Below are 10,155 nucleotides of genomic sequence, written 5' to 3' on the forward strand. Positions count from 1 at the left end.
AATTCGAGATGCTCTCCAGTCTAAGCTAGGCACAACTAGAAAGGGGAAAAACATAGAGAAATATATGATGCAAGAACTTTGTATGCTCAAGCATCACATATTTGCTAGACTATTGTTTTTTTTTTTTTTTTTTTAAACAATAAAGATATTAGGTAATTTTACAAATTATGTTGAATGCAAAAAAGGCAATCACAGGGCCAGAAATAATTGACCCTGTACATTATGAATAAATATCTAATCTATGTAACTACCGAGTTAGAAATACATTCATCTCAAGAAATTCAATATTTTCATCTTATTTCATATAGCAAGAATGTGTCACCATAATGGAACCAGTTAGATAGATTTACATCTTTGGCATCTTCTGGATATGGCACTGGGAAAGACTAGCAAAATCGACCGAATGCGCTGCACATCGAGCCTGGTTGTCACTCCCATTGATAGATTTGACTGCTGCAGCATCAGAAATATATGATAGGCATGGTCGAAAAAAGGCAGGCTCTGCCTTAAGAGAATGCTGTGGATCATCATGCTGCAGTATCTAAGAGGGCATGCATAATGTCATTGCAAATCTAGGGAAGATAAAATATTAAATTCCATATTTTTAAGGTAACAAGGCATAAGTGACTATGCCCCTGACAAATCTGAATAGAAAGTAACTGTCATACCAAACATGCAACACAATGAAGTATGAACTTCCCCAAGTTTCTAATCTATTAGCATTAATGATATGTATGCATGCAACGGAATGTGCACATAAAAGAAATGGCATGACAATTTATAAGTGATTTAACAAATTACTACTTTCATCACGCTAGTCAACTTGGGAGTTGAGTTGATTTTATTGTACACACAAGTATGGAACATGACAACTCAAAATGTTAGAAGAACTAACAGGACAGACCGTTACCATTGCCATTGTCATTGTCATCATCATCGAGTTTGCAGCTTGATTTGCATTGCTGTATCTCTGGAACATATTGATCCAAGAATAACTGAATATTTCTCCAATACCGATCTCCACCAGAAAACCAAGTGTCCATGTGCATGCCAGTTGGAAATTCTACAAATCTACAATATCTGTTATGTTCTACTGCTTTAGAATATAGCATCTGCATATGAGATGGAGGAACTAACTCATCTTGCAAACCAGATAGGAACAGGATAGGTTGTTTGATCTGCATGATGGACAAAACATTAGGCAAATAGAACATAGAACACAAAAAAGGGGCAAAATCGCAATTCTCAAAAACATCTGAAGCACTCCAGCGGATGAACAAAATCCTTCCTGAAAAGGCTCGGAGACAGTTGCTCTCGGTACGTCCATAATGCATGAAATAGGAATGCAGGTTAGAAATGGTGTGCTTAATTTTACATTACCATTTCCACCAAACAAGCCACAACTCTGGCTACAGTGCGAGCTTCTATCCTCATGCAATATATATCAAAAGTTTGTTAAAACCATCAGATGCAGGCTGGCCAGGTCAAGATTGATTACAATTGCCAGCATTGAGTGGTTTTTCTGAGTTATACCAGCCATAGTTCAATGCCGCTCTTTTCTGAGCTAGCTTAGTGCTTCCCTGACAGTTAGGTGTTGTGTAGTTAGTGCCCAATTCCTTTCAAAATGATCGGGCATCAATTATGATCTCCCACACAAAATCCAATGGCCAGTTGCTATGAGATTGGCCACAAAAAGACCTTGATGTACATTTGATCTATCCTTTATTTGAACTTCAGTGGAAGAGAAAAAATGAAATTAAAGAAAAAAAGTCAGTAGGAGAATATGTAGCATAGCACGCACCCTAAGCCTGAATCCTTCCTTTATTCATCCTGGCTTTCGAGAGATAGCCTTGAACACCTGAGTGGGTCTCTCCTAGGGGTGACAAAAAATGCCACATGTTGGTACAGATATGATGTGTAGTCAAGGCGCATTCTACAGGTTCATTTAGTATCAAAAATATACAAAGTTTCCATACAGGTCAGCATTTACACAAAATCTATTGTTTTGACTGCTAAATGGTGATTCGAGATTTAACCATACTATACAAAAACCTTGTTATGTTGAAGTTTAAAGTTACTTAGCCTGTTAGTTAATGAATGCAGGTTCAGGTCAAATAGTTACAGGTCATGCGCCAAGGTTATTTTTTAAAGTGGATCTTCTTTTATTGGAAGCCTTGAACTTGAGGAACTCATACAAAAAATAACATATCAATTGAACTAGGAAATGATGTCATTCTGGACCCACTGGTAAAATGTTCCTATCTACTTGGGCAAGATAGAGCTGGAAATGGCTCCAAGATGGTCCGCAACCCATCGAGCCAAAGCCACTTCACATCAGCCTTGGACCAGGCCTGAGACTGTTTCAGTCAGGCTCAAGCCTAAAAATGAGGCCCGAATAAACTGCAAGCAGCTTAGGCCAATGATTGAACCGGCCTAGTCCGAAGCCTAAGCATGACAATGGACTGGTCTGAGCTGGCGCACCTCTCCGCTCTCTCTCCCATCTCTCTCCCCTCTCTGTTCTCTCGCCTCTCCCTCCTGATCTCTTTCTCTCCCCTATCTCCCATCTCTCTCCTCTCTCCCACCTGATCTCTCTCCCTTTCTCTTTTCTCTCTTACCTGATCTCTCTCCCCTCTCTCCTCTCTTTCCCACCCAATCTCTCTCTCCCCACTCTTTCCTCTCTCTTCCTAATCCCTCCTGATTTCTCTTTTTCGATCTCCTTTCTCGCTCACAATCTCTCTCCCCGTTCTCTCTCTCCCCTCCCCCTAAAATCTCTCTCTTTCAGTCTCCTCTCTCCCTCTCCTAATCTCTTTCCTCTCTTACCCCCGCCCCAATCTCTTCCCCTCCCCCACCTCTACCTCCTGATCCCTCTCTGTCTCTCTCTCACTGTCTCTCTCACACACATTTTGCATCGTAGCCCGCAGGAGAAGCTTAAGCCTAGATTTGAGCTAGCCAATTGGGCTTTGGGCTGAACTTGAGTTCGGGCTTAGGCCAGAATTTGAAAGAAATTTTAGGCCTAGACCTACCTAAAGCCCAAGATTATTTCGTGCGGGCCTGTGCTGCATAGAAACCTGACCTAGTGCAATCAAATTCCAGCCCTAGGGAAAGGTTCAAAGAACTTTCTTTGATTATATACTTCTGCTTCAAGAAAGTAGAAACTGTATTGAACAATGGCAAGAATCCTATCATTTTCTAATCAATAATTTCTAAAAATCTGCATATCTTCTAGAAGTTACTCGAACGGATTTGTTCAGCAGAGCATCTGAAGATTCTGAACACATTACAAATTCATGAAAACCAAGGGAAAAAACGTTATAGATCTGGACGTATGATTATGGCCACCAGACAGTAGAAAAAGAATGGCTAAGAGGGCTCTACAAAGATATAACAAGATGTACAGGTCTGGATGTATGATTATAGCTACTAGACAGCATGTCACGTTTTCATGTATTAAATGAGGAATCAAGTGATTCAGATGTAAGAAGTCAAAGTTGCAAAAATCATTCCAAGCAATTCACTAAATGAGCACAGAGTACATAAAGGAAGAAGATTCCCATTAAAACAAAAGCTCATAAAATGCCTCTTCAAGAAAATTTTGCACAAAGATGAAATCTCACCTGCCCAATGACATCAATGGTACTCCATGGAGAGCGTACAAGACAGTTGAGAACCTTTGGACCTCTTGATGCACCGCCACCTATGAACCATTTTAGGAAGGGCATCATAACACCAGCCATGTCCAATATAGAGGTGAAAGTATTCTCCAATATAATAGCAGAAACCTGCCAAAGTACTAAAAGCTGTGACCAATATGGGTAGCAATTTAAGCAAAGCATATAAACCTCTGACTATACCGCAATCAGTTTGTAAGAATGAGGAAAATCTAAAAGTTGAATTACAAACTGAATATTAGTATGAACTAAACAATGACCAGATTTTCTAGCATAATCTGTTCACACAAGACCTGACTTAAACACTATAACCAATTCTGAACATTAGCATATTAAAACACTAAAACTACCAGAAAATCAATCACCTTATTCAATGCCCAAACAACTTGTCACTCTATGAACGTATCACATTTTACAAGGCAGAAAAAGAGAGATAGCTGGTCCTTTTACTCCATTTCATATGCTTAAAACTGAGGAACCAGATAGTCCCATTTGGGTGGTTCCCTGTGAAAACCACCAAAGCCTTGTCCCATCATGAAGAGAATGTCAATGGGTCAAATCTCGGCATTGCAAAATGGTTCAAAAGGGAGGAAATGCTAGTGCAAGTTTCAACAGCATAATGTTTTGACAACATTCGTATGTATCAAAAGATGTGTGTACCAGAGAAAAGAAATAGAAAGGTGGATACACCAGCAAACTAAGAAAAAGTAGGCAATGATACCACTGCGATAGAGTTCGACCAGTTCAAATAGATATTCAGCAACCTCCAGAATCAGGATGTCATAAATACATGCAAAAAGGAAATATGGTTGTAATGGCACACCTTATCAGGATTATTTTTTGCAAGTATCGATCCAACTGCACCTCCTAAAGATCTCCCAAAAACAACTATTCTGGATGTGTCAATATCATTCCTCTGAGTTAGATGATCTAGTGCTGCCTAGTCAAGGGGGTAAGCAAGGTAAGGGGACTGAGTGGTTAGAATAGATACAGCCACATACAGAATGAAACAAAAGAAAATTATGAAGAATATCAGTGCACCTGAGCATCCTTTATAATGCCATGCTGAGATGGGTAACCATCACTTTCCCCATACCTATTATGTGAACACAAACATTTGAACATCACTAAATTTTCTAGATTTGCATAAATACGAAGGAGATGTAAATACCAAAAGCAACAAGTTGAACTACTCAATTCGTGTAGAAGAAGCATACCCTCTATAAGAAAGCATAAACACATTGCAATGCAGTTTCTGCATCATTATGCGGACAAATTCAAGACGGTGAGCAATATCTATAGAGCTGGATAAAGGTCCTTGATAGAAACTCATTCCAGTAAATTTAAAATCCTTAGAATAAAATAGATTCTCATAGAAAAGTACAAGTTAGGATACTGCCAGCATTCTCTTGGAAGAAGAGTATCGTTGGACCTGCAATAATAATAATACAATTGTTGTAAACTGAGCACTGAGAGATATAACTCACAGAGAGTTCCATAAAAATGTTGGTTATGGAAATTGAGTCATCAATTCAAGGTTGACAGTAACTGATGTATCATTAAATTAGGTACAAGATGTCCTCTGTGTGTAAGCAGGGATATTGGGGAGAGGGGATTACCTGATTAAAGACTGGAAATTTGTTTAAACAAGTTCCAGATGGTAGGCAATAATTAATAGACTAGCTCTAACTTATCACATGTTCATTAAAAACTTAGCATTAGTACACATAAGAATAACAACTTATAACAATTCTATCATTCTTTCATACTGAATACAGATTCAGAAACTTAATAGTTATAAGAGTTAAAGGGAAACAATAGCCAAAAAAAGCCTAGTATGACTTCACACTAGAGGTGCAAACAAGTCGAGCTGTTCGTGAGTTATTGAGCTCGACTAGAATCTGAGTTGGACTCGACTCGGTTATTATCGAGCTCGGGTAGCTTTTCGAGTTGAGCTTGAATAGCAGAATACTCGGCTTGAAAGCTCGTAAGCTTACTCAAGTTGATATATATATATTTAATAATATTATTTTTATTTATAATTTATATATTAATACATATATTATTAGTAGGTTAAAGCTCGATTTCGAGCTCAAGTATGGTTCGTTTGATATTCAAATCGAGTCAATCTCAAGTTTTGCCTATTTTTCATCGAGCCAAACTCAATCTTGGGATATTAAGGCTTGGTCGATCTCAAGCCGAGTTTCGAGCCCAAGTATTTTAAGTCGAATCGAGCTCGAGCTTCCAACTATTCGACTTGACTCGGCTCGATTGCACCCTTACTTCACACTGACCAAACAAGAAAGATACGTCAACCAAGTAAATTCAATACCTATTTCCTTTTGTTAGCAACAAAATGAGAAAACAACTGACAAATGGTAGAATGTTGAGTGTCACTATAGGTTGGCATGAAATATGAAGACCACAGACCACACAAACGCAAAGAAACCCATAGCCATCATCCAAAAAAAAAAAAAAAACTTTGTCGAAAAAATTCAAAAAAAAAAATGATGGTCCAGGGGCAGGTGATGCCAAATGTACTAGCTAATATGGAAATTAACATCATCTGGAGGAATCAAACAAGATACAATGATGACTATTCTCCATCATGTGCAAAGTAAATAAAGGGATAGGATGGCAAGTTTGTGATTTATGCTATCAAACTTGTGGAAAAGTTTTGTGCAGTGGAAGTGAAGTAGCCCTTACAATTAACAGCTCATAGCCTGTAATGTGTCGAGTTAGGAAACTCACACAAGTAAAATGGAATTTTAAAGCTGTCCTCATGTCTATATATATATATACATATATATATACATACATATATATATATACATACATATATATATATACATATATATATACATACATATATATATATACATATATATATATATATACATATATATATATATATATATATACATATATATATATATACATACATACATACATATATATATATATATATATATACATACATATATATATATATATACACACATATATATATACATATACATATGGTCCTGTAATATGAGATTAATTTAGATAGAAGAAAGAGGGTTGTTTCCAAACAGTCTTACCTCAGCTGGTTAGCATCCCTCTCCACTTGGGAGAGGTACAGGGTTCATACATCGGTAGTGGTGCTGCCCACACTGTCCTTGTCCAAAAAGAAGGGCTGTCTCTTGATTGCATGGAACTTTATTTTCCTGTACCTTTCCCATGAGGAGCAGTTGTCAACCTCCTAAATCACTTGCTATGAATGTTAGGTTCTCTAGTGAGTCAAGTTTCATCTCCTCCTATATATCCTCTCCTCAAAACAAATTCAGAATCACATCAGATATAATCAATTAAGCTGTGATCCCATCTAACAATCACATTGAGAAATTGAGTGACCAAACTCCTGGCTGGATGACAAACATACTTTTACAGTTTCCTTAAGGTACTTTGGTCGACAAGCCTATGAGATTACTTACTAGGACTAGCCTGCAGGTCTAATTGAATATTCTGATTAATATAAAGGTCAAGTATCCACAAGCCTTTGCAAGGTTCAATTAGATAATTTGTGGAGTAAAAAATATTGCTAAGTTTAGCAGGGCTTGGTTATGATAAACTGAATTAGGAACTTTGCCTTTTGGAAAAGTGAAATTCATGTTTATGGGTATCTTATGCATTTACATAGATTTTGTATTAAGAAATAATAATCAAACTTTCTTTTTCTAAATACCTTCCATGCCTTCTACATAAGAGAAGTTCTTTGTCAATCCGTAAAACATATACCTAGGTTGTAGAGCACTCTTATATGTTCTTTGCATTTTCTTTTGCTACCAAGCTTCTCTTTTGAGATATATTAGACTAAGTGATTTGTTTGTGATAACCACCTCTTGGATCACCATAAGCCTTGAATTGACAATAATCAAAATTACCAAGGCATTAGCCCATGTCACTCTTCTCCTTTGCCTTTAGATACCTGATCAGAAATGATTATAGATAAAATTTTAATGTGTCCCATGAGAGGGGCAGTTTGCAGTCCAGCAACAATCCTCAGGGCTGAAACCTTATTGTCAAGCAGGACATCGCTAATTAAGTGAAGATAGTTATAAAACTAAGGGAAGGATTTGATTGCAGCAAACACATGGATGGTGATAGAAACCCAAACCATATAGGAAGGTATTAAGAAATTAGTAAAAGGTTACTCATAACCTGATCAAGATTTTTTTATCTTAATTATTTTGTGAGTAAACAATACCAAAATGAACTGAGTTATTAGTTTATCTTTGTCCAGCTGAAAGACTGAAGCAGTTCGAAAAAGACCAAGGTATTTAGATACCTCAGCACGTACAAAATGACTCAATATATTGTTTTTAATACAGTAATAAATAGTTCAAATGTGGTTCAAGACATTGTTTTTAATACGTAACATTAAAAAAACTAAAATAGTTGAAAGGATATTAAGATATCCTGCATAATTTATCAAAATTAAATAGACCAATATTTCAGAAAGAACTGATTTTATTGGTAAGTATTTTATCGTGAATGGCTGAGTGCCTGTCACCATACAAAGTGATACCTGGGCCAAAAATTTAACAGATGAAAGATAATGCCAATCAGTTTTACAGTACTTTTTTTTGTTCTTTTCTTTTGTGGTGGTGTTGGGGGTTGGGAATTGTTATAACATTGAAACATAACTAGATTATTGAAATCAGATTAGGATCTCCATATACAATTAACATCCAATCAATCCTGATAGTTGATTTGTGCTGATCTGCAAATGGCCACAACAGTGATACGACACCAAGCATCCAACAATGGGTGATGGGGGAAAAATAACATATACATTTAAGTCTGTGTTACTTAAATTAGTAAAATGAGCAATAGGATAAATATACGTTGGTATTAGTTTTATCAGGAGACACAGAACCGAGAGAGAACGCACAGCATCCAAATTTAAGACCAAATTCTAACATTCCGAACCCGACAAGAATTTTTAAAATCAAATCAGCCCCAACGTGCATCATTAACAATTAAAAAGGGTCGAACTGAAAGCAAAAGTAAACCTTTTTAGTTACTAAAAATAGAGACACACAAGAAAAACCTAGCAGTCCCAAAGAATAAAACAAAGCAAATAAGAACATGAGAGATACTCTCAAAATATTTGCTCCGGTCCCCAAAACCGGGATCACATGAAACAAAAATCGAGCAATTCAAAGCTTCCATGAAACAAAATAAGACTTTCTTTGCTTCCACGAAAGAGAAACTGAAAACCCAACAGGAATCAAGCAAATCAAAGCGGGCCCAAAGGAAATAAACAAGAAAACCTTAAGAAAAGAAGATTACCGAGAACCCTAACCCTAGATCCTCGATAAGCTAAAGTCGCACCTCGTACTGGGGGCTCGTGCTTGACGAACCAGGAGTGGAGGCGGACGCCGTCGGAGGAGCGGAGCCAGACGTCCTCATAATCCAGAAGAAGGCGTGCGGGGGTGATGGAGTAGGGCCGGGGGAGTCCCGGGAGTGCCGGCACGTAGACGAGCTTCTCCTGGAACGCCACCAGCGTCGCCATTCCTACCACCACCACACCCCCCGCCCCGTACAGCAGCGCCTTCAGGAACGACACCATCTCCACCGCCTCCTCCGCCGCGCGCTGCCGGCCGGACTTCCGTCGAACGGGTGGCCCACGTCGCAAGCGCGGGGTTTTGAAGGCAAAATGACCGAGGACAATTTTTCGGACAACGGATGCCGAAATGGAAATAAGGAGTGGATCGGGTCACCGCCTGCGGGAGGTCTCTTAAGATGTAAGGAGGGGGTGGTGATGGTCTCATGTTTGGGTTCGTTTTTTCGATAGGTCAGGTGGGGATGGCCTTGGGGTCCGCCCATTGAGCCAACCCAAGCCACCTTATGGTTGGCTCGGCAATTAGGCCACGTAATTAATGGACCACTACAAGCATAATCTTCCTTTTTTTTTTTGGGTACAAGCGATAAGCATAATCTTCATGGTTGTATGGTTGTATGATTGTACCATGTTGCTTAGAAAGTGATGAAAGTTTTAGAACCGAGTTCAATTAAACAACGCATTCTATTGATTTTATAGAGTACTTGGTTTCACATCATTATATAGTGCGTAGCACGAATAGCGTATAATAGTGGCATGCCCATGTACACAAAAATGATTTGTTGTATCATTAATATACCAGTATAATTTTGTTGCATATTAACTTAGGATTATTTAGGTAAGGTTCGGATTTTATCAAATTATGTTGGCAATGAGTCATAATCATGTGACGTTGAGATGTGATATGTAAGTTCGTGTTAAGTATATTTTGAGCCAGGCTGGATTGATTGGGATGTCATCCCCTAACCCAAACGTTATTGAGGTTCAAAAATTACCTGCCTATAACCTTGTTTTAATTTTGGGTTCAAATATGGCTCTGCTTACACCAAACAATTGGGCAAGAGTTTGGATCCTTTTAAGTTGAGGTGGATATGGAGA

General features: G+C 38.1%; 1 protein-coding gene across 5 annotated transcripts; it reads right to left on the reverse strand.

Annotated features, from left to right (window-relative positions):
* Nucleotides 1-272: 272 nt before the first annotated feature.
* Nucleotides 273-9,430, reverse strand: LOC105056466 (alpha/beta hydrolase domain-containing protein WAV2). 5 transcript variants are annotated; one of them, XM_073247616.1, is made up of 8 exons: nt 9,006-9,430; nt 5,065-5,100; nt 4,886-4,964; nt 4,710-4,764; nt 4,492-4,608; nt 3,615-3,779; nt 911-1,178; nt 273-450 (listed from the first exon to the last, which is right to left on the reverse strand). In XM_073247616.1, the coding sequence occupies exons 1-8, from the start codon at nt 9,283-9,285 to the stop codon at nt 347-349; spliced, it is 1,104 nt and encodes a 367-aa protein (XP_073103717.1). In that variant the 5' UTR covers nt 9,286-9,430; the 3' UTR covers nt 273-346. The 5 variants fall into 5 exon arrangements, with proteins under 5 accessions (XP_073103717.1, XP_073103720.1, XP_073103719.1 ...); XM_073247619.1 differs by having other exon boundaries at nt 273-453; nt 9,006-9,429; XM_073247618.1 differs by having other exon boundaries at nt 273-532; nt 9,006-9,429.
* Between the last annotated feature and the right edge of the window lie 725 nt (nt 9,431-10,155).

The sequence above is a fragment of the Elaeis guineensis genome, chromosome 13, assembly GCF_000442705.2.
Source record: "Elaeis guineensis isolate ETL-2024a chromosome 13, EG11, whole genome shotgun sequence".
In the NCBI taxonomy this organism is placed as follows: domain Eukaryota; kingdom Viridiplantae; phylum Streptophyta; class Magnoliopsida; order Arecales; family Arecaceae; genus Elaeis; species Elaeis guineensis.

Bases quoted from the DNA above. Each gene is read 5' to 3' on its own strand.
- LOC105056466 (XM_073247619.1), bottom strand. From the start codon at position 9,285: ATGGTGTCGTTCCTGAAGGCGCTGCTGTACGGGGCGGGGGGTGTGGTG. The intron at 4,765-4,885 runs GTATGCTTCTTC...TTCACATAATAG, and splicing joins TTTATGCTTTCTTATAGAGG to GTATGGGGAAAGTGATGGTT. The intron at 454-910 runs GTAACGGTCTGT...CTGATGCTGCAG, and splicing joins TGACAATGACAATGGCAATG to CAGTCAAATCTATCAATGGG.